Consider the following 23,681-nt stretch of genomic DNA (forward strand, 5'->3'; position numbering starts at 1 on the left):
TTACTTTTTGCCTTCACTACAAAAGCAACACTGTTTCAGTGTTAACTGTTTATATTCCAGGTATCACTGGCTCTCCCTTCAGTCATACAGTCTGTTCCGTTTGAACCAGAAACTGACAATAGATCAAATTTTACCAGTGACAGAGCCTTTCAGAGTTTCAAGAAGCAAAGGTACAAAGCATTCTTTTCTTAAAGCAAAACTGGCAATAGAAGCAGGCCATTCTATGCTTCTCTGCTCTGCTTTCACTAAAATTGTGGCTGTACAGAAGGGATAAATATCTGTAAGCCAGCTTTAATTCTCAGCAGTGCATCAATATCATAACTTCATATCCCAAAGTGCTTTCCAACTATTCAATTACTTGTACTGTTTGTAAGAAATGCTGCATCCAGTTTGGTCCCAGTAAAAACAATATGATGATGACTGGATTATCCAGTTTAGTGATGTAGTTTGAGGGATGAATATGTGGACACTAGAGTTCTTAATTGTCCTACCCTTTTCTTCAAGATGATGCCATGAGATCTTTTACCTCCAACTGTCAAACAGTTTGGTTCTCAATTTAATGGCTCTTCTGAAGACTGAGCCATTGACTTATGACCTTTGAATTAAGGCTGTTATGCTCAAGTTTCTGGAACATGGAGGTGAAAGTGCTGCAAATTAGTGTAATAAACAGTTGCAGCTACTGAATCACTGTGCAGGTATTTCCCGATTTAATTTCACAAGTTGCCCATGGAGTAGCCCCTCTTTTATTATGTTCAATCATTTTAGTTGCTTTTGGTGTGGACTTGGATTTTTGATTCTTCCAAGCAGTGTTAATATTACTGACATCCCTAATTGCCTTGAAGAATATATGATGTTTTCAGTACACACTGACTCCTTCCTCCGGACAAATCCCCCACATAAGAAAATGTGTCGCTTGTAATTCCATGTACTTTCATTTTGCAAATGGTTTTGTATGAAACCTCTTAAAATTCCTGCAGGAAGCCTGTGATAATTATATGTCAAGATAATATCAAAAACCCTTTGGATGGATGGAAGTAAAAAAGAGTCTCTGTTAATCCAGCAGGTTTGGCAATTCATTGTGAATTAGGAGTCCATAATTAATTCTTAATTTCTGTATCGTAACATTTTTCACGTGCTGTGTTGACAGTGATTCAGCAGTCAAAACAGTTTTGAATGTAATGAAGTTATGGAGGAGGACAAGGGTGATTTTAATAAGGTCAGTTACAATTTGGCTACAGTGGACTTGAAGCAGATGTGGGATGCATTCAAAATGTACAGGGATGACATATTCCAAGAAAGAAAAAGGATGCGACCACTACATCCTGTTAACCCTGGATAATAAGGGTTATACAGTAGTGGATTAAGAATAAAAGGAAGGCTTATGGCAGATACTCAGGGCTCAAAACAGTAAGCAGCTGTTCTCCTGCAGGAGTATAGAATGTGCAATAGGAATATTAACGTGGGAGATTAGGAGAACTGAGTGGGGATTTGAAAGAATGTTGGCAGGTAAAATAGAGGAAAATCCTATGTTATTTTACATGTGTGTAAAGGGTAAAAGCATAATGAGGATGTGAACAGACCCTTTAAGGACGACAGTGGTAATTTGTACATAGAGGCATTGATCAGTGTGCACTAGTGAGGGGATGACTTGGGCATAGAAATCAGGGAGAAATCAGCATGGACAGGGAGGAGGTTCTGAGTGGTCTGGCAGGCTCAAAATTAGATAAACTTCCAGGGCTGGATGAAAAGTAAACCTGATTGTTGAATGAGGCAAGGAAAGAAACAGCAGGGGTGGTTGCAAAAATTTTCAGTTACTCTCTGGCTGCAGGAGGAATCCTGGAGTACAAGCCATTGTCGCACTATTATTCAAGATAGGAGCAAGGATTAAAGGATGGCCAAGGATGGGCGGCACGGTGGCTCAGTGGTTAGCACTGCAGACTCACAGCGCCAGGGACCTGGGTTCAGTTCCAGCCTCAGGCCACTGTCTGTGCGGAGTTTGCACATTCTCCCCGTGTCTGCGTGGGCTTCCTCTGGGTGCTCCGGTTTCCTCCCACAGTCCAAATATGTGCAGGCTAGGTGGATTGGCCGTGCTAAATTGCTGGTAGTGTTCAGGGTTGTGTGGGTTATGGGGGAAGGGTAGGTATTGACTTGTTGGGCCAAAGGGCCTGTTTCCATTCTGTAGGGAATTCAATCTAATCTAAACCAGGAAACTAGACTGGTCAGTCTAGCCATGAATGATGGGCAGCTATTGGAAGCAATTCTGAGGCACAAAATTAATCTGCATTTGGAGAGGTAAGGATTAATCAAGAGCAGTCAACATGGTTTTGTTAAGGGGAGGTCATGTTGACCAAATTGATTGAATTTTTCGAAGAAGTGACCAGGTGTATTGATGAGGGCAATGCTTTTGATGTAGTCTATTTGGACTTCTGGAAAGCGTTTGATAAGGTCCTGCGTGGGAGACAGATAACAAAGGTAAGTGCCCATGGGATTCAAGAAAATTTGGTAAAATTGGAAGCAGAGGGTGACAGATGAGGGGCTTTTTGTGACTTGAAGTCTGTGTCCAGTGGTGACCCAGAGGAGTCAGTGTTGGAGCCCTTTTTGCATCTTATATAAGTGATTTAGACTTGAATTGTAGGAGGGATGATCAGTAAGTTCACAAAGTACAAAAATTGGTGCATAGTAAATAGTAAGGAGGATAACCTTAGATCGCAGGAGGATATGGATGAGCTGATCAGAGACAAATAGATTTAATCCGGATAAATGTGCAGTTGAGCAAACAATGCATGAAATATATGATGAACAATAGGACACTGGAAAACAGAGAGGACCAGAGGGAGTGATAATGGGAACTGCAGATGCTGGAGAATCCAAGATAACAAAGTGTGGAGCTGGATGAACACAGCAGGCCAAGCAGCATCTCAGGAGCACAAAAGCTGACGTTTTGGGCCTGGACCCTTCATCAGAGAGGCTCTCTGATGAAGGGTCCAGGCCCAAAACGTCAGCTTTTGTGCTCCTGAGATGCTACTTGGCCTGCTGTGTTCATCCAGCTCCACACTTTGTTATCGAGGACCAGTGGGAACCTGGGGGGTGTGTGTATGTGTGTGTCCAATGGGCCGTTAAGGTATCAGGATAGATAGATAAAGTGGTTAAGGTAGTATATGACATACTTGCCTTTAGTAGCTGAGGCATAGAATTTAAGAGAAGGGAGATTATGCTGGAATTGTATAAAACTTTGGTTAGGCCACAGCTTGACTGTTGTGGACAGTTCTGGTATCAACTTAGAGAACAGGTATGATAGCACTGAAAGAGATTTACTTTGATGTTTTCTGCATTGAAGAGTTTGTTGTGAAGATAGATTGGACAAACTGTTTGCCTTAGAGCAGAGGTGATTGAGATGTATAAAATTATGTGGGCTAAAATGGGGTAGACAGGAAGAAAGTTTCCCCACAATGGAAGGATCAGTTGGTATAAATTTAAGGTAAGGGGAGGAAGGTTTAGATGAGATCTGAGGAAACCTTTTTTTAAACCTAGAGGAGCTGGTGGGAATCTGGAACTCACTGCCTGTGAGAGTGGTTGAGGTAGAAACACTCCTAATATTTTGGTACTATTTAGATGCACTGTTGTGATGCCTTGACAGACGTGGCTTTGGGTCAAGTACTGGAAAATGGAAATAGTTGGATTGTTGTTTTTGACCAGAGCATACCTGATGGGCTGAGGGGCCTTCCCCCTGTGCAGTGCATCTCTTGTAGTTGTTGTATCAGGGGAATATCTAAATTATCCATAAGAAGTCATTTGTTTATTTTAAAAAGTTAAAATTAATCTAATCAGTGTTGCAAGGTGATCAATGTTTTCACAGGTTGCTTTCTGGAAATAAAGGGCTGTAAAAACACACAATTTATAAAGGTACAACTCTACGTAGCTGTTAAAGATCGAATCTACAGGAAAGAATCAGTTCTTTACTTGCTATATGAATACTTGTGCTCCGCGTGAGCCTCATCTCACCTCTCTCAATCTAATCCTATGAACATAGTTTTCCATTTGTTTCCTCTTCATTTTTTATCTTGTTTTCCCTTACATCTGTGCTGTTCATCTTGTGTACTACAAGTGGAAGCAAGTTCCATATTTCAACTGTGGTTGATAAATAAGTTTCTCCAGGATTCCCTGTTGTGCTTATTAGCTTTTTCATCCTGTCGCACGACTTCATAATTTTGAAGTCCTCTAGGTCTTGCTTCAGAATCAGCTTTACAATTATAATTTAATTTTACAATTATGTTTTTGTATTATTTCTGTACACTGATGTTTAATAGAAGTAATGCTTTAAGACACAGTGATCCTTCAATGGATACATGATTTAAGAGCATTATCTATTTTCTGTTTTCCAGGGACGTCTTTTATGAATTGCTGCGCGAATGGGAGGATAAGCATGCAGATCCCGGTTGGGAATTTGAGAGAGCTCTGGGTCTTCGGATCAGGTATGACAGAATATTGCCATTTTAGATTGGATCAGGAAAATGAAAGCAGTTGGCATACACCCATAGTGGTAGGTGGGCAAAGGATTGATTCAAATTAACTTATTTGTAAGTCAGATTTGGGGCATTTGCTATGACAAAAAAAATCACTTAAATATTCCTTTCTGTAATTTTCCAGCTGACTAGAAGCCATGATTTGCAAGCAAGGAGATTTGAGGATAATGTTAAATTTGATAGATTCAGAGTGGATTTGGTAGCTGAAAACTGGGCATTTGTAAGGTGAAGTGGACTATGAGGAGCAGTAGAATTGTATTCAACTAGAACTGAGTGCTTGACTTACAACTTATGCAGGTTTTACTGTAAAGCCTGGGGATCAACACTGATTCATTAGGAGTGCATTGCCAGGACCAGCACCCACCTAAATATGAGGTGCTTCCCTTGTGGAATCAAATCAAATTCAATAGTTCTGCCGCATTCAAGAATGTATGGTGATGGACAATTAAACAGCTCTCAGGAGGAAGAAGAGGCTGTGCAGGCATCTCCATCCTCAGTGATGAGAGAACCAGTGATGAGATCAGTGATGAGTGATGCTACACTTGTCCCCACACCTCCTCCCTCACCCCCATCCCAGGCCCCAAGATGACATTCCACATTAAGCAGAGGTTCACCTGCACATCTGCCAATGTGGTATACTGCATCCACTGTACCCGGTGCGGCTTCCTCTACATTGGGGAAACCAAGCGGAGGCTTGGGGACCGCTTTGCAGAACACCTCCGCTCAGTTCGCAACAAACAACTGCACCTCCCAGTCGCAAACCATTTCCACTCCCCCTCCCATTCTCTTGATGACATGTCCATCATGGGCCTCCTGCACTGCCACAATGATGCCACCCGAAGGTTGCAGGAACAGCAACTCATATTCCGCCTGGGAACCCTGCAGCCATATGGTATCAATGTGGACTTCACCAGTTTCAAAATCTCCCCTTCCCCTACTGCATCCCTAAACCAGCCCAGTTCATCCCCTCCCCCCACTGCACCACACAACCAGCCCAGCTCTTCCCCCCCACCCACTGCATCCCAAAACCAGTCCAACCTGTCTCTGCCTCCCTAACCGGTTCTTCCTCTCACCCATCCCTTCCTCCCACCCCAAGCCGCACCCCCCGCTACCTACTAACCTCATCCCACCTCCTTGACCTGTCCGTCTTCCCTGGACTGACCTATCCCCTCCCTACCTCCCCACCTACACCCTCTCCACCTATCTTCTTTACTCTCCATCTTCGGTCCGCCTCCCCCTCTCTCCCTATTTATTCCAGTTCCCTCCCCCCATCCCCCTCTCTGATGAAGGGTCTAGGCCCGAAACGTCAGCTTTTGTGCTCCTGAGATGCTGCTTGGCCTGCTGTGTTCATCCAGCCTCACATTTTATTATCTTGGAATCTCCAGCATCTGCAGTTCCCATTATCTCAGAGAACCCAGCACTTCAGTTTGAGAGATTTGGCGAAGACATTTGCATTATCTTTTGTCAGACATAGAATCCCTACAGTGTGGAAAGAGACCATTTGGCCCAACGAGTCTCACAGACCCTCTGAAGAGCAGAAGTGGAGAGTTTTGAGAATCAACAATCAAGAAGCTGTTTTCAGAATGAAATTATTTAATTTGCATTGGAGTAAGGCAATGTGAATTCACTTCACAGCTCTCTTCATTCCAGCATGAATGTGCTCAGCTAATGCAATTGAGTCACATAACCCAAACCCTTGATGCTTTCCACAGGAATTCTTTTTTATCATATTTGTGATACCCTCATCATGCATTATTTCTCATGTATCTGCAAAACGTTCTAAGAAGAAAACAAATGCTGTTCCTCGGAGCTTTAAAGAAGTGAGTTGTTCAGGTTTAAATGGAGAATCCAGGTAGAAAGGTAACTGAACAAGGCGATGTTATACGATCGTAAGAAATAGGCGCAGGAGTAGACTATTTAATCCCTGAAATTTGCTCTGCCAATCAGTAAGGTTATGTTTTATCTGTTGGTGAGCTTAACTCCACTTCCATCAAACCACTCTAATGGATGCATAGTAACTGCATTTTGATCTTTTTTTTGTTCTAGAAACATGATGGTCAATCTGAGCACAGCTTGTAACCATAACCACTTCGCAAGGCTGTTTCAGAAACAGTTGATAAGGGTGAGTATGTGGTTTGTGTTTACAGCACCCTTCACTATTCCCAGATCTGTCCTAAGAGTGATGCAGGAGTTTAGGTGATATTCCTCAATAAGTACTTTGTTTTCTTTGTGTTAAGGATATCTAACAGAAAGCAGAATGGTAATCCTTTCATATAATAAGTTATATCTGGGATTCTGTCCCTGAAAGTTGAGATGAAATTCAATATGGTATTTTCAGATTTAATTGTTGAACTCCTGCATGTAGTTTACATCTCTGACTTTTGAACACAGTTCTATTCAGCTGCTGATATTTTATGAAATGACTTAAAGCAGTTTATTACAGGGAAAAAGAGCTGTTTATTATCCCATCTAATAGTGTAAAGATGGCTAATTTTCAGCACAGAAAGGCTATTCGGCTCAGTTTGTCATCTCACCTTAATAGCAAATCATCTGTTCCTTTCTCCCTTCTGTTTATCTAATTTCTCCTTGAACAATCATTGCTAATTTACCGCAGCCACGCTACATGGCTGAATGTTTCACATTCTAACCACTTTCTGGGTAAGCAAGATGTTCCTGAGCTCCATTTTAGATTTGAGTGACAGTCTTATGTTGTTAATGATAAATAAACCACAGAGACAGGGATGCTGTGGACTTGTACCCACATTCTGCTATGTTAGGTTTCAGTGCATTTGAGCCAGAAGGGAATAAGTACTTTATTCAAGTACAGCTATTTACCACCCTATGGTTTTTGCAAAACAATTTAATCTTTGGAACTGTTGAGTTTTATTTTAATTCAGATATTCACATCTAGATTTATGCAAAATCCTCCATGTTACTCTGATAGATGTGTAAGGGTATACCTGGAGCACTTGCAGGCAGTGAACATCCTGACCAAGACGTGCTGGATATGTTTGGGACAGACAACCTAACCAAACTGAAGCGGCTGCAGGAACGCTTTGTTGTACCTCAAAGTACTGGGGGGCCGTGTCCCCCTCCAAGTTTCTCTGGTTGCCAACTGTTCTTCAGGGATTTCCTTCTCTGTGCGGGAAGGTTGGTTCTCATTTATCTTTATCATTTTCTTCTGAGGGAATAGAAATTCATTTTGTTCAGTTCCCTGTAGAATATTATGCTGAACTCAGCTTCACTACCTCTTGTGGCAAAGCACTCCATAAACTAAACTTCTGCCATTAAGGAAAGAACAACCTCATGAACTCTTCCACTGTACTGTTAATTCTCTGATTTCAGATTAATTCCTCTATACTTACTACCTTTAACATAATGAAATGTTCCTCCGAGGTGCAATTTGGAAACGCAAGTCTGGGGAGGACTTGTACACTAAATGGTAAGGTCCTGCGAGTGTTGCTGAACAAAAAGACTTTGGAGTGCAGGTTCTTAGTTCCTTTTAAGTGAAGTTGCAGGAGGATAGGATAGTCATTTGGTATGCCATCCTTGATTGGTCAGTGCATTGAGCGTAGGAGTTGGAAGGTCATGTTGCGGCTGTATATGACATTGATTAGGCCACTTCTGGAATATTGTATTCACTTCTGGTCTCCCTGCTACAGGAAGGATTTTGTGAAATTTGAAAGGGTTCAGAAAAGATAGGATGTCACCAGAGTTGGAGGGTTTGATCTTATAGGCAGAGGCTGAATAGGCTGGGGCTGTTTCCCTTGAAGCGGCTGAGGGCTGAACTTATAGAAGTTTATAAAATTATGATGGGCATGGATGGGATGACTAGCCAAGGTCTTTTCCTCGGTAGGGGAGTCAAAAATAAGAGGACGCAGGTTTAAGGTTGGAGAGGAAAGATTTAAAAAGGAACTAAGGGGCAACTTTTTCATGCAGAGGGAGATGTGTATGGAATGACCTCTCAGAGGTGGAGGTTGGTTCAATTACAATATTTAAAAGGCTCGCAGATGGGTATATAAATAAAAAGTGTTTAGAAAGATATGAGCCAAATGCTTGCAAATGAGACCTGATTAATTTAGAGTATCTGGTCAGCATGGACAAGTTGGACTGAAGGGCCTGTTTTCATGCTGTAAAGCACTATGACTCTGAGTATCTTAAAAGAAGAAAACAATATGAAGTCTCAAAAATGGATGGGAAGGAAATTTTGCAGTTTGCTTGCTATGGAGCTCCTGCATACTGTGCTTGTTACTGTACTTCTGGAAAGATGTTAATGCATTAGAAGCAGTCAGAGAAAGATTACTAGACTAATACCTGGACTAATAACAATGTCGATCAGCTAGTAAAGGAAGTAGACATGAGTTGAGAAATGGACAGCAGAATTTTGGAGGACCTCAACTTCACAGAGATTAAAATGTTTTCTTTATTCTTTCTGAACAGTGTACATCACTGGCAAGGACAGTTTTTGCTGCTTCATTCATAGAATTTTTTTTATAGAATCCATACAGTGTGGAAACAGGCCCTTTGGGCAACAAATCCACACCAACCCTTGGAGCATCCCATCCAGACCCATCCCCTTACAACCCACCGAAGCTACACACCCCTGAGCACTACGGGAATTTAGCATGGCCAGTCTGTCTAACCTGCACATCTTCAGACTGTGGGAGGAAACTGGTGCACCGGAGGAAACCCACGCAGACACGGGCAGAATGTGCAAACTCCACACAGACAGTTGCCTGAGGGTGAAATTGAACCCAGATCCCTGGCACTGTGAGGCAGCAGTGCTAACCACCTGAGCCACCGTGGTGTCTTCAAGTAGCCTTTGAACTGATTGGCTTTTAGGTGGGCCATTTCAGATGTCAGTTAGAGTCAAGTGTGTCGTTGTTGGGACAGTTGCTGGTTTGGAGTCACATGTAGGCCAGGGCAGGTATGGATGGCAGAGATCCTTCAGTAAAGAACATCAGCAAACTTGACTGGTTTTTGTGACAGTTTTTTGAGAGTGGTTATGTGGTTGACATTAGACTATCCAGATTTTTGTGGAAAGGCAGTTGGAGTGTACTGAAATGTTTCATAGAACTGACAAAGGTCTGGCTGAGGGTTTCAGCTGTATAGATTGTATCTCTTTATTTTTCTTGTATTTTTATCTTTAGACTACATCAGAAGCCACACAACACCAGGTTATATTCCAGGTTTATTTGAAATCCCAAGTTTTCAGAGTATTTCTCCTTTGTCAGGTGAAGTGAGGAGAAGCACAGAGGCACAGAATTTATTGACAGAGAGATCAAGAGATCATACAGATGGTGAGAGTGGACTGACAACAGGCTGAATAATAAATCTCTGTAGGCGATCAAAAGTGTCAGATGGTGTGTGTAAAATATCAGCAGCTGAATAGCAAGTGAACAAATGGCCTATAATCCGATTAATTCAGGTAGAGAGATAATTACAAAAAGTTATGAATAAGGTGGTGCTAGAGACAAACCAAATTGCTGGAATAATGATAGGTATAAGAGTCACGTGCCAACGGTTTAAACAAAGTAATAAATAATCCAAAGTGTACAATTATATAGTTAAGGTAGAGAAATCATAACAAATTGTCAAGCTGATGACCTCAAAACAGCATAGTAAGGAAGATTTTACAAATGCAGAACAGTATGGTGTGGTTACATGTAGTGTGACATAAACCCAAGAATTCAATGATAAGTCTGATAGTGGGATGAAACTTGTTGATATTGTTGTGTAGATAAGAAAGTGTGGAGCTGGATGAACACAGCAGGCCAACAGCATCTCAGGAGCACAAAAGCTGACGTTTCGGGCCTAGACCCTTCTTCAGAGAGGATGAAGGGTCTAGGCCCGAAATGTCAGCTTTTGTGCTCCTGAGATGCTGCTTGGCCTGCTGTGTTCATCCAGCTCCACACTTTTTGTTATCTTGGATTCTTCAGCATCTGCAGTTCCCATATCACTGATATTGTTCTGTAGTTGTTTCAGTGAATCCTCATCATGAGTGCAAACGGAGAAAATGTTGTCAATGTATCTGGACTTGTAGCTGTTTGGAGGTCCTGTGCAGCAAAAAAGTCTTGCTTGAACTTCTGCATGAAAATGTTGATGTATTGGGGTGCAAATTTAGTTATCTTGATGAAGAACTAGTTGTTGAAAGTGATGACATTGTGGTCAAAGATGAAGTGGATCAGTTGTAGGATGGCATCTGCAACTTGGCTGTTGTTAGTGTTGTATACTGAAGCTGTTGCAGCAACCCAGTTGTGGGAGGTACTGGTGTAGAGTGTTGAAGCACCCATTGTGATGAGCAATGTCCTGGTTTGATTGGACTGTGGGTGCTGAGCTTCTGTAAGAAATCTGTAGTGTCGTGACAGAGGCTGGGGATTCCTCAGAATCAGTCTCATTGTTGGACATGCGTCTCTATTAAGGACGGACACCTCAGTGCCTTACTCTACCACAAGCCCACAGATAACCTCACGATACTGCGTGTCTCTCACTTCCACCTTAAGCATGTTAAAGAAGCCATGCGGACAAGCCCTGCGTATACACAGGATCTGCTCAGATGAGGAGGAATGCAACAGATGCCCAAAGATGCTTAAAGATGCCCTCATAAGAATAGGATATGATGCTCAATTCATTAATTGCCAGTTCCAGTATGCCCCAGCAAAAAACCACAATGATCTTCTCAGAAGATAGACACAGGACAGGAGCAATAAAGTACCCTTTATCTTCTAGTACTTCCCTGGAGAAGAGAAACTACGGTGACTTCTTCACTGCCTTCAACATGTCATCCATGACGATGAGCATCTCGTCAAGATCACCCCTTTGCCTCATTTCTCATCTTCAAACAACCGCCAAACCCTAAACAGGCCATCATTCACAGCAAACTACCCAACCTTCAGGATAATATCGACCACAACACCACACAACGTGCCACAGCAACCTCTGTAAGACATGTCAGATCATCGGCGTGCATACAGCCATCACATGTGGGGACATCACCCTCTATATATACAGCAGAAGACTCTGCTAATGTTGTATACCTTGGGCTGCAGACAAGTATGCACCGAGGCATGGTATATTAGCAAGACCGTGGATGAATGGACACCATGCAACTATTGCCAGATGGGAATGTTCCCTCCCAGACGGGGAACACCTCAGCAGCCGAGGACATTCAGCCTTTGGTACAACATCCTCCAAGGCAACCTTCGAGATACGCAGCAACGCAAACTTGCTGAGTAGAAACTGATCCAAGTTCCGTACCTATGTAGAAGGCTTCAACTGTGATCTTCGGTTCATGTTGCACTACGTGTAACCCTACCATACTGTTCTGTAGTTCTAAAATCTTTTATACTGTCTTGTTTTGATGCCATCACCTTGATAACATATGATCTCTCTACCTTAATTAGTCTGTACAGTTTTGGATTTCATGTTACTTTAGTTAGACCCTTGGCATACAGCTCTTCTACTCATCATGTTATTCCAGGTGCTTGGTTTGCCTCCAGCACCACCTTATTATTTCTTAGAACCACTACAGTGTGGAAACAGGCCATTGGGCCTAACAAATCCACACTGCCTTTCTGAAGAGTATCCCACCCAGACCCGTTCGAGTACCCTTGCATTTCCGTTTTCTAACCCACCTAACTTAAACACCCCTGGATACTATGGGCAATTTAGCATAGCCAATCCACCTACCCTGCTCATCTTTGGACTGTGGGAGGAAACTGGAGCACCCGGAGGAAACCCACGCAGACACAGGGAGAATGTGCAAACTCCACACAGACATTCACCTGAGGCTGGAATTGAACCTCGGTCGCTGGCGCTGTGAGGCAGCAATGCTAACCACTGAGCCACTATGCCGCCCAGTAGGTCCGGCTAGCTTAATTGGTAGAGTATGAGACTTTTAATGTCAGAGCCGTGGATTCGATTCCCACACTGGGCCTTTTCATATTATTTACTTACTGTAATTATGTCTCTGAATTAATCGGATTATAGGTCATTCGTTCACTTGCTATTCAGCTGTTGACACTTTACTCACACTATCTGACAGTTTTGATCACCTGCGGAGACTTATTATACAGCCTGCCAACAGTCCACTCTTACAATTTGTATGATCTTTTGATCTCTGTGCTGATAATGTCTGAGCCTGTGTGCTTCTCTTCACTTCACCTGATGAAGGAGCAGCACTCTGGATGCTTGTGATTCAAAAAAGCCTGTGGGACTAACCTGATGTCATGTGACTTCTGACCTTCTGCACCCCAGTCCAGCACCAGCACCTCCACATCATGAATTTGGATTGAAATGGGAAAAGGACTGCCTTTAAAAAGAAGTTGTGAAAAGTATAACTGCATTTTTTAAAGGAAAATACCTGACACTCATTGTAAGTAATTTACACAGCTGTATGTTCAAGCAATGGGGAAATTGTAGTTGTAGAAGAGCTTGGAGCCAAGAGGTGTGTTTGGTTGGAGATTTGGCTAGCAACATAGTTGATTGATCTGGGGAACCTGTTGTCAATGACAGAAGCACTCTTTGTCTGTATGTATGTACAGTTTTTTTGAACAGGTTAGAGCCTTAACTAGTAGCTATGTGTTCCAATTCATAAATATTTACCTGTAGCTAGAATCTGTTTATGTCTTACAATAATAATGCTTTCTATTAATCTGTGTCTAAAAGACACAGAAATTAGGAAGTTTGCATTCTTCTGCAAAATCTTTAACTTTTGTGACACTTCTGGGAAAAGCAGGGCTTGATTTTCAGCTACCTATCCCAATGAACTGTAAAAGTAAAAGATGAGCTGAGACAGGGATGAACTGTGTTACGGAGGTGGAATTAAGTTATCTTAGTTATTTCATAAATATGAGATTGGAAGCTCATCTCAGGATCGAATCTGACACTAAGATTGAGAAGGAGTGACTTAGTCTCAAATATTTGCCAGGGAGAAGGATGAAGTCAGCATCTAGCAGCTGGAATTTAAATCAAGGACTGAAAAGAATGTCATCAATCAATCTAGTATTTAACTGGAGGAAATATCTGCTCATCTGTTAAATTGGGGAGATTTAACTGTATTCAAACACCCTCTGATTCTCTCCCAAACCACTTGAGACTCTTAGTTTCACCAGATTTAGTCATGCGCATGCAAGAAAAAAGTATACCGCAGAGAGGCCAAGGCATTATCTCTCCAGATCGATTACAAACGAAGATTTTGTTTCATTGTGATGCACTTGGTCAGGACAGGCAAGTCAAGGGAATACATGATGAACAGTCAGACCCCTATAAAACACCAAGGATCAAAGATACACCAGTCCCTTAAGGTATCAGGACATACGCATCAAGTGATTAAGGCGGCATATGGTGAACTTGTATTTATTAGTCAAGGCATAGAATTTAAGAACAAGGAGGTTCTGCCAGAATTGTATAGAATGTGGGTTAGGCCACAGCTAGAGTTTCATGTGCACTTTCTGGAATCCACATTGTATCTCCTCCAGTGTAATCACATTCCTCCTACAAAGGAAATTTATCAGGACATTGCGTAGGCTGAAGAGTTTGTTATGAAGCGAAATTGGACAGACTGGGATTGTTTTCCCTGGAGCAGAGGAGATTGAGAGGACACAAGCTTGAGATCTGTGAAGTTATGCAGACGTGGGATAGGCAGGAAGGAATTGTTCTCCAAGCTAAGGGGCAGAAGGTTTAAAGGAGATGTTTTTCACCTGGAGGAAATGGCCGGAATGTGGAACTCACTGCCTTATAACAGTGGTAAAGGCAGAACCCTCATAATATTTAATAAGTATTTTGATGTGCACTTGCAATGACATGGCATACAAGGCTGTTGGCCAGGTGCTGGAACATGGAATTAGGACATTTTGGTGGTTGTTTTTGACTGGGCAGACTTTAATGGGCCAAAGGGCCATTTTCTGTGCTGACAGGCTCTATGATTCTATTCTAATCGTGACTGATAACATTGGTCACATTACCAACTGGCTCACCTCAGCACCTGCCCAAATGCCATCCACCATCTTTAACAATTACACTTATACCCACAAAGCATAATGGCAGCAATGTGTGCCACTTGCAAAATGTACTGCAGCAACTCACCAAGATCCCTTCAGCATCTTCCAGACTCTGTCCTTTGCCATCTAGAGGGACAAGGGCAGCAGATATAGAAGAGCAGCACAACTGCAAGTTTCACTGTAGGATATTCACTGTCCTGATTTGGAAATATATCACTGTTCTCTCAATGTCTTTTATTAAATCTTTGCACCCCCTTTCCGCCAGCACTGTGAATGCCTCAACACCCCATGGACTGCCCAGTTCACTGAGGTGACTCCCTCTGCAGTTTGGGATGAGTCACAGTTGCTTGTCTAGTCAGCGCTACCCGTGCACTGTGAACGAATTTTTTTAAAAATTGATCAGAGAGAGGCTTAGCTGTGATTTAAACAATAAATATAGTATGAAATGGCAAGAGTGAGATTTAGGAAAGATATAAAGGCAACCAATTCAGAGGAGCGAGAGCACAGTGAGTTAAGATGGATTTTAAAAGCGAGGCGAGACATATGGTGCAAGTGGACATACTCAAAGGAGGAGAAAGTGCCAGAAGAAGTAGCAGTTCAAGCTATTGTGTGATCTTGTGGTCAGTGTCGCGCTGCCACCATGGCAGTCTTGATAGGGCAAGTGGATGGAAGATGTAATCAAATGGATATTTAGAAGCAGGTTACAGAGGCAAGTGGTGAGAGCTGATACACTGACAGAGTCCATGGCTTCATCAGTAGAAGGGGTGAGTTGGTCAAGAATTAGATTGACAAAGTTAACACCTATTGGGTTTAATAGGTAGGAGAGTTTAGGTAGAAAGTGGACTGGGGCAATTGGTGTTGAGCAAGTGTCAAGCGCCTCTGGGTCTGGCAAGAACATCATGAATAGAAAAACTGTAGACTTATCTGGGATTTGGGCCTGGGATAGTGCCAATGGAGCTTGAATGTTGTGGAGTACTAAAGGGCTGAGGTAAGGAATTGGAAGAGGAAAATATTTGAGAGAGGAGTGAAAGGAAGCATAACAATGAAAGACAGCTTAGGAGCAGTAAAGAGAAAAGAAGTTACAAATTATGAAAGTAAGAATAATTTTCTTCTGGACACTTCTGGAATAACAACCAAAATATGTACATGAATAGATGCAAAGGAGAGTGCAAGTTGTTTAAGTTTGGTTAAATTTTAATTTGAATAAGTAAAAGCATGGCAAACAACGGATAATAGCAGGAATAGATGGTGATAATAGGAAGGTGTCCAGACCTAAAGATAAAAAATGGTGACAACTTGAAGTGAAATTATCATGAAGCATTAAAGGGCTGTTGTCTGATCTTGGAAATGGGTGAAAACGGCAATGTCCAGAATCTCTATGAGAGGACTAAGGAGGAAACATTGAAAGCTGAATTGTCACAGAAATGAAAATCCAGCAGCTGTGTATGGACTCAGTTGTGATGTTAGACAGAGATAAACCCATATCTCTGTAATCCTTGAATTATCCCAAGACTCTGTTTCAATTAGTGGAGTGCTGATTCTTAACAATCTGGGAAATATATTTTGCTGCTACTTGTTTATTTTATTTTGATCAACCACCTCTTTGTGCTGCCACTTTAAAATTGAAGGTTGCAACTTAAAACTTAAGGCAGCTGTTTTGTGCTTTTTGAAAGTCTAATAGATCCTAGACTTCCTTGTACATTTAATTGGTTAGTATTTGTGTAAATTGCCATGAATTAACTCTTACAAAAGTAACCCTAACAAATTGCCTATTGTAATCTAAACCACTCTAAATCAAGTCTATTGGTAATGACAGAATTGGAAATGCACTTCAAGTGCAGTTACCTTGAAAACCACAGACCAAGAGCTAAAGACTTGAATTTAAGCTGGTATCTGGATGTGAGTTTGCTCGCTGAGCTGGAAGGTTAGTTTTCAGACGTTTCGTCACCATTCTAGGTGACATCATCAGTGAGCCTCCGACGAAGGCTTCACTTCGTGTCTCGTCTGAAAACTAACCTTCCAGCTCAGCGAGCAAACTCACATCCAGAACCTCAACCTGAGCTACAAATCTTCTCAAAACTTGTTAAGCTGGTATCTCCCTTTCAGCTAGCTTGGAGAGGGGAGCCAAACACCTTCAGTGCTGCACATCTCAATGTTTTTAGATCTTGTCCTTATGATTTTAACACTATTTCTATAGGTTCTCTGATGTTGATTCTCCAAACTAAAACCAACGCAAAAGCTATTTTGTGTAGCTATGAACTATGAACAGATGTTTGATGGTGTTTTTATGATAATCAGTGTTGGAAGGCACAATTGCTAATGCTGAAACAATATTTGAAGGATAACAGGCGTGAATTGGAGGAGTGTTGAGTATTTTTGGAGGGTTGTCGGGCTGAAAGGTACAGAGATGAGGGAACAGGTGAGGCAATGGATGGGTGAGGCAGTGGAGAAATTTGAAAATAAGGACGAGAATTTTTAAAATTGAAGCACTGTCAGACTAGGAGCCAGAGTAGTTCTGTGAGAGTAGGTGTGACCGTTAAACAGGATTCAGTGTGAAACTGGATTCAGGCAGCATGGTTCTAGGCAAAATTATTTTTGCAGTGTGAAAGATGGGAGACTGAATGGAGAGTATTATAATAGTCTTGCGGTAACAAAGCATGAATGAGGGTTTTGCAGGCGAATGAGGGTTTTACAGACAAATGAGGGCTTAGGTCCTCTGTCAGTCGAGACACAGTTATAATAATTTTTATTGGTATACTGGCACCAGATTGTGTTGAAGTATATAACTGATTGAACATAGCTTTCTGCGATTTTGGCCCCTACACTAACTAGTCTCTTTGTAATCAGGAAGTAGGAGGGTCCAAGATAGTGACTGAATGCTTTCCCACAGTGAGAGTAAACTGGAATTGGGTGAGCCATCTCCACCCATAGTTACTTGTTTTGTTTATGGGATTTGTTTTTGTTTATTGACCACCAGCTGTAGTTTGTATACAGCTAGGATCATCATGAGATAATTCAGTGTAATTTTTAACATGCCAGAGGGAGATGAAAACTTAATTGCATGGTGAATTATAATGATTAAGAATACATTGCCTGATAGGTTGGTGGATGTAGATTCAACAGTAACTTCCAAAGAAATTGGATATAAGGGGGTTAAAATTTACAAGGTTATTGGGGAACGGACAAGATGGGATTAATTATATAGTGCTTTCAAAGGTGTGAAGATTTAAATGGCCTTCTCTGAATCTGTGAAACAGTAGCAAAATGGAGAACTTTTAGCTTTAATTTAGTGAATAAAAACTATTCAGGCAAGGATTGCAGCTCTAATCCAGTAGGAAAATGAAATTAATTTATTGCATTCTTCTGATGACTGCTTTTCAGGTCACTCAAGGCGAGTGTCTCCCTTCTTCATCTTGATCCAAGATTCAGTTAAAAATCTCTTCTTTCAAGGAATGTGGCAAATCACTTGTGGCTTAGGGATACTGTTTATTTCTGCAATTCCAAGCTTTTAAATACCAGAGTGTTTTGAGGTATTTATGATCTGATATGTCTCCTAAAGTAGATTTGAAAATAGACAGAGCTTACAAGGAAAAATATATGCTTGAAAAGTTCAAAAAGAAATGTAGGGGTGTAGGGAAGGAAAAGTGATATCAAGTTAATTAGTAAGTTTTTCAAAGAGCAGATTCAGGCACCGTGATCTGAATGGTCTCCCTCTGTGCTGGAAGAACCCTAAATTCTCCATAACGTGGGACCTCTGATGATTGGGAACATTGTTGAGGGCACTTTACTAAGAAGCTGTATGCAGGTCATAGGAGATGGTCAACACACCATGTTCCCTTCCTGCTGAAACTCTGGGAATCCTCTTAAATTTAAGGCTCCCTTCTGAATATATTGCTCGATGTCAGGATCCCCTTCTAGTGTTTCCACTTGGCCTGCTGTTAATGTTCCATGTTCCCTTCCTGCTGAAACTCTGGGAATCCTCTTAAATTTAAGGCTCCCTTCTGAATATATTGCTCGATGTCAGGATCCCCTTCTAGTGTTTCCACTTGGCCTGCTGTTAATGTTCATACTTTTATGTGGCTTTGCTAACACAATCCGATGTAAAGTAACATGCTTCCACTTGTGAAGCAGTGCATTCTCATTAAGTAAATGTAAGCTATCGCTTTCTGCAACGTTTTAGAATATGCATATCTGTTGATTACTAATGTGGCAATGTCTTTACTGGCACTTGATTTATCTAAAGGACTAATTTTATGCTCTTTTTCTCTCATAGCCATCAGTTAAATCAGCACTTGTCAGACACACTTTGTCAGCAAATTTTGGAACTGGATGGAATTGGGATTCTGAGCCATGGGTCCTCAGAACATGAAGCGGACGTAGACGAACAGGTAGAGCATTGATGCAAAGTTCTCTGAATTTTGGAGGGAGTGATCCACAGATCTTTCTTGTTGCTAAGGATCGCTCTGCTGTGCTCATACATTTAAGTCACAGTACATAATTCATAAATTGATTTTAAGGTGGTAAATACATCAACCCTCTTCGAATTGGGAGGGCAGTAATAGCTTGGCAGTAATATATTTATTCTTTCAAGATGCTGAATATTTTGTATCAGGATAAGCAATTTACAGTCTCAAAGTTTAGTGCTGTGTGCTAATGAATGAATATCTCACTAAAGTAGTATGGAAAATTTGTGATTAATACAATAGACTTTTACTGTGGAAAAATAGCATCGTGATAGAGACAAAAAACAACCTTAGCTTGATGTCACTGAAGCTTGATTAAAGGTGCTTTGTTTTATTTCTGTGGTTTCAATATGATTGATTCAATTACAAATTTAAATAGATATCATTGTAATTGTAGATGTTGGAAATACCAAACCACTGGCTGCAGCATCCCTGACTGTATGTCCTTCCTCAATTTCTCCATTAAACTATAAAATTGTCCTCACTTGTAATGAAAATATGGGAGTTACTGATTTAAGGCAGAGTTTGACGATAGTTTTCTCTGAGGGTGTGAACATGCAGAATTCTTGACCACAGAGGGCCATTGAGACTGAGTCATTTGAGTGTATTCCAGTCAGAGATTTTTAATCAATAAGGGGATCAGAGTTAAGGGCAAAGACAAGAAGGTGGAGTTGAGAATTATCAGATTAACCATGATCTCATTGAATGGTGGACTTTAGCTGAATGGCCTACTTCCATTGATATGTTTTACCATCTTACGGAAAATGAAAAGAAACATATTCTAAAAGGATGTGGAGTGGTGGAATGGATGGACGCAAAACAAGATGGAATTCAACTTGGAACAGTGATAGGAAGAGTGAGGAGAAACAATGTAAGCTAAATAGAACAATCCTGAAGTGTTTTGGGGAAAGTCATGGGAGTCAGAAGAGAGATAGAGACCCAGAAAGTGTTTGTGCATAAATACCTAAAGTTGACAGGGCAGGTTAGCAAAACTGTTAATAGAACATATGGGCTTATAACTACATGTCTTTATTACTGAGGCAGTGTATGAAAACACCTGGAAGGTGTGCTGAACTGATATGAAATGCTAATTTGTTCCCAGCTGGCATTTTGATTATGTCCAATTTTGGGAAGGTCATGAAAGCTTTTGCTTGGATGGTTCCAGGTTTCAGAGATAATATGGATAAACGAGAAAAGCTAGCACTGTTGAGGGGAAGACTGGGAGGTGATTTGATATAGGAATTCTTAATTCTTAAAGCATTTAAATAAAGTAGATAGCACTAAATTCCAGTGTCTGAAAGAGCAATAATCAAAGCACATACATTTGAAGCGATTGTCAGCAGGACTTTAGGCAACACAAAAAATGAGTGGTTTGCATTTGGAATACATTATCTGATTGTTGTGATGTATACAGATTCAGTAGTAACTTTCAAAAGAGAAGGGAATTTCTTTAAAAATCACCAGGAAGAGCAAGGAAGTGAGACCAACTGATTCTTCCTGGAAAGAATAAGCCATTTGTCTTCCTAATTATTTGCTGTGGGTGCATGCTAATTTCATATTCCTTATATGTATACACCCAGATCTCTCTGTCAATATTTAAAAGTTTCACATTTTCTTTTAAAAACAATATCCAGTTTTTCTCTTCTGCTAAAAAGAATAAGCTACAGTTCCCCACATTGTGCTTCATCTTTACCATCTTTATCTGACCACCCACTTAACATATTTGTATCTCTTTGCAGCCTCCCAGAATGCTCTCAGCCTGCACTCTGACCTAGTTTGTATCATCTACAAATTTAGAAACATTATTCTCAATCTCTACATCTCAGTAGTGGACATATATTCTAAGTAGCTGAGGCCCCAGAAATGATATTTTTAGCACTGAGTTACTAAATGCTTCCTGCCCAGCAACCAATCCTCCAGACATACTAATAGATTAAACCCCACCCCAATTCCAAATACAATATCCCTGCCTCTAACCTTTTGTGTGATACCTTATTGAATGTCTTTTGGAAATCTGACTACACCTACTGGCTCCCTTTTTGTCTAGCCTAATTTTTACATTGTCAAAATACACTGACAAATTTGCTAAGCACTAATTTCCTTTCATAAAGCCATGTTGATTTCAGATTTGAGCATTTTTCTGACCTTGGATGTCGGACTGACTGCCCTGTAGTTTCCTATTTTCTCTTTCTGTCCTTTGTTGAAAAGCAGTGTTATATTTTTTAAGTTTAAATCTTCAGGAAATGCTCATGAATCCAGCAAGCATTGGAAAAACACAACCACAGCAATAAAATAATCATAATGGAATAAAATGAAGGAAATGACAGGTTATGAAATTATAGGGAAAGCAACATTATTATAAATAAGTATAATGAGGTGCTTATGAACACCTTAAATTGAGATTCTCAGTGACTTTGTTTTTCCTCTCTCCTTGTCAAGCATAGATACTTAGTTATTCCGACTGGAGCAAGGCAATTGAAAGGGGGAGACTGACATGAAGATGTGACCTGTTAATTATTTTGTTTCTTGAAGCAGTGTCTTTTGCATTGGTCTCCTGTTTCTAATAAGATATCAACAACTTTCCTTGAAGTAATTTCTTCTCTTTTACCTCTGTCAATCTTAGGATGAAAAGGAGCATTTTGCTTCAGTCTTGATGACAGCAAGACTGCTGGCTAAGTTTCTTGGTTTCCTTGCCTTCCTCCCTTATCGTACAGATGAGCGTCCAACAAAAGAAATGCAGGAGGCAGCTCTCTCCCTAAGGAACAAGGTGCATACATGGAGTAATTTTCATACTTCCTATAGATAATCTAGCTGAAGCTATATGTTGTGTTGATTGTAACTTGTCTCGTAGAGTTAATATTATAAAACTTAAATCATTCTGATCAGATTCTTGAAACACAGATTGTTCTTTCCATCTCCTTTGCAAAATGCAGCTTCCCTTTCTTTTGAAAAAACTAAATGCATTCTGAGATTGCATGGATAATAATTGGAAGGGAAAAAACCAAATTACCCAAATATAAATTAAAATTGTATTAGAATAAAAGGTAAAGAAGGGGAGGAATTTCTGAAATATGTTCCGCAGAGCTTCTTTCACCAATATGTTCTCTACTCTTGACTAGAAAATTGCTACAAAACGAGGTAGATCAAGTGTCTGTAGGGGAGCACTTGGGTGAGATTGATCAATTTAGATTAGTTGGAGAGAACGAAGAACAATTTTATAGATTCTGAATTGGAAGAGGACTCATTTTAATGTGATAAGAAAGGTAAAGGTCAGGGTAAAATAGAGCCACAGCCTGGTAGGGATAACTGTAAAAGAAGAATAGGTGAAAACCTTGAGTGAACTGGAGATTAGAAAGGGGAAATGTGTTTCATGAATTTGAGCATGGGTCAGATTTATAAAATTAACTTACAGGACCAGATAGACAAAAGGGCTTTAGATAAAGGCAAGGGACATTCTAACAAAGGCAAAATGTGAGGTAAAAGCACGCTCGTTGGATGACGAGGGAGATCCAGGCTATGATGCATATCAGGTAAATTCTTCAAATGAGAACCAGGTCGATATAGTGGATTGAGAAGGGACGTGAAGAAGAAAATAAGACTGGCAAATGCAGAATGTGAGAATGGCAGTTAGTGTAAAATGTAACAGAAGATCTTCAACCAATGTATAAAAATTAAGCTGGTAATAAGATTGAGTGGGTCCCGTTAGAGTAAAAGAGTGTATTGTATGCTTGGAGATGACGGGCAATGATAGAATATTTTATATCAGTGTTTATTAAGGAAGCATCTGACATTATCATTGGAAGCAGAGAATAGCAGCAGCAATGTACAGTGTTAAAATTAAAGGTACCACATACTCAGCTGGTCTTTTAAGTGAATGAGTCGCCTGATCCTACTGGGCTGCAAGCTGATTTGCTAAATGTGTTATTCTTCAAGTACTACTACGAACTACATGCTTACAGCGCTTAGTCCTTCATCTGTAGTGGGTAAGATTTTGAATTATAGAATCCCTGCAGTGTGGAAACAGGCCCTTCGGCCCAACAAGTCCATACCGACCCTCGGAGCATCCAACCCAAACCCATCCACCTTTAACACACCTAATCTAGGCACCCCTGAACACTACAGGCAATTTAGCGTGGCCAATCCACCTAGCTTGCCCATCTTTGGACTGCGGAAGGAAACCGGAACACCCAGAGGAAACCCACGCAGACATGGGGAGAATGTGCAAACTCCACACAGACAGTCACTTGAGGGTGGAATCGAACCCGGGTCCCTGACACTGAGGAAGCAGTGTTAACCACTGAGCCACCATGCCGCCCCGTGATGGAATATGAACAATAATCGCTCCTTCCTGGGTGGCTATGAACAGCCAGTTTCCTGCTCAGCAGCCAAAAGCACTGACCAATTCCACCACAGAGACTGGCAAAGTTCAGAGTAACACTTCAAAATTTGCTGATCTTACCAAATTTGGAAGGCAGGTGATGCAAATTTTATCCAACAGGATATAGAAAGGAAGAATGGGGAAACATGGCACATGGAATTTAATGTAGTGAACTGTAACGTGATTATTTTGGCAGAATGCTCATGACCTGAGAGGTTGGTTAGCAATGCAAATGGGATCTTGGGCTTGATAAGTAGGGGAACTGGGTACAAAAGCAGGGAAACTCGTTACGAAATTCTGGTTAGGTCGCAACTAG

At 41.0% G+C, this 23,681-nt stretch overlaps 2 protein-coding genes across 6 annotated transcripts in view; one reads left to right on the forward strand and one right to left on the reverse strand.

Annotated features, from left to right (window-relative positions):
- The window catches only part of cdan1 (codanin 1), a 98,759-nt gene that overhangs the window by 33,433 nt on the left and 41,645 nt on the right, over window positions 1-23,681 (forward strand). For all 5 annotated transcript variants that reach the window (XM_059649370.1, XM_059649371.1, XM_059649372.1 and 2 more), the window contains exons 8-13: window positions 61-170; window positions 4,383-4,472; window positions 6,570-6,645; window positions 7,468-7,673; window positions 18,798-18,912; window positions 21,611-21,754. In XM_059649370.1, the coding sequence (XP_059505353.1) occupies window positions 61-170; window positions 4,383-4,472; window positions 6,570-6,645; window positions 7,468-7,673; window positions 18,798-18,912; window positions 21,611-21,754 (741 nt within the window). The remainder of the gene's footprint in view (window positions 1-60; window positions 171-4,382; window positions 4,473-6,569; window positions 6,646-7,467; window positions 7,674-18,797; window positions 18,913-21,610; window positions 21,755-23,681) is intronic.
- Window positions 1-23,681, reverse strand: part of stard9 (StAR-related lipid transfer (START) domain containing 9) — a 383,628-nt gene that overhangs the window by 15,702 nt on the left and 344,245 nt on the right. The window lies entirely within an intron of this gene.

This window comes from Stegostoma tigrinum, chromosome 10 (genome assembly GCF_030684315.1).
Source record: "Stegostoma tigrinum isolate sSteTig4 chromosome 10, sSteTig4.hap1, whole genome shotgun sequence".
NCBI lineage: Eukaryota > Metazoa > Chordata > Chondrichthyes > Orectolobiformes > Stegostomatidae > Stegostoma > Stegostoma tigrinum.